This window comes from Anarrhichthys ocellatus, unplaced genomic scaffold (assembly GCF_004355925.1).
Source record: "Anarrhichthys ocellatus isolate YVR2014 unplaced genomic scaffold, GSC_Weel_1.0 scaffold1379, whole genome shotgun sequence".
Taxonomy (NCBI): Eukaryota; Metazoa; Chordata; class Actinopteri; order Perciformes; family Anarhichadidae; genus Anarrhichthys; species Anarrhichthys ocellatus.
In genome coordinates, this window is record NW_022281353.1 from 1 (window position 1) to 862 (window position 862).

General features: G+C 42.7%; 1 protein-coding gene across 1 annotated transcript in view; it reads right to left on the reverse strand.

Moving 5' to 3' along the window:
* Positions 1 to 77: 77 nt before the first annotated feature.
* The window catches only part of LOC116377535 (voltage-gated potassium channel subunit beta-1-like), a gene marked incomplete at its 3' end in the record, with an annotated part of 2,701 nt that continues 1,916 nt past the window's right edge, over positions 78 to 862 (reverse strand). Inside the window, exons 2-3 of the mRNA XM_031839182.1 lie at positions 362 to 405; positions 78 to 146 (exon numbers count right to left, since the gene is read on the reverse strand). Coding sequence (XP_031695042.1) covers positions 78 to 146; positions 362 to 405 — 113 coding nt within the window. The remainder of the gene's footprint in view (positions 147 to 361; positions 406 to 862) is intronic.

Below are 862 nucleotides of genomic sequence, written 5' to 3' on the forward strand. Positions count from 1 at the left end.
TACGCCTCAGTCATCACTCTCTCCGCCATCTACAGACAGAGAGGCAGTAATACACATTATGTAACACACACACACACATACACTACAACACACACACATACTGAGTACCTCATCAGAGATCTGAGAGCCAAATGTCACCCATGTTCCTGAGAAGAGAGAAAGAACATCACTGATTGTGTACTTTGTGTCAGTGTGCGTTGTAGTGTGTGTATTCTGTGTGTGTGTTGTAGTGTTTGTTGTAGTGTGTGTGTTGTAGTGTGTGTTTATGTTGTAGTGTGTTTGTTGTAGTGTGTTTGTGTTGTAGAGTGTGTGTGTGTGTGTGTGTGTTGTAGTGTGTGTTGTAGTGTGTGTGTATTCTCACCAAGTCCTAAACAGGACACTCTCAGTCCAGATTTCCCAAGATTCCTGCAAAAAAAAGAAAATCACATCAGTTAAAGGATGAATGAAACCAGGTGACCTTATCAGGTGAGTGATAATGAGACAGTGAAGTCTCATCATCACTGTAGTGTTGTACGTATGTGGTCTGGTCCCCGTATGTGGTCTGGTCCCATGTATGTGGTCTGGTCCCCTGTATGTGGTCTGGTCCCCCGTACGTAAGTACAGATTATTTCAAAGTACATCTGTGTGTTTGTGTGTTTGTGTGTGTGAACTGAAATGACCAAAAAATCAGCTTCAGACATTTTAACAAAAGGAGCTAAAAATACAAACACATGACGATTCAAAACTCAGAGAGACAGACCGACAGAGAGACAGAGAGACAGACAGAGAGACAGACCGACAGAGAGACAGAGAGACAGACAGACATTGGTATTCATATCTCAAACAGAGGTGTGCATCTCAAACAGAGGTGTGCATCTCAAAC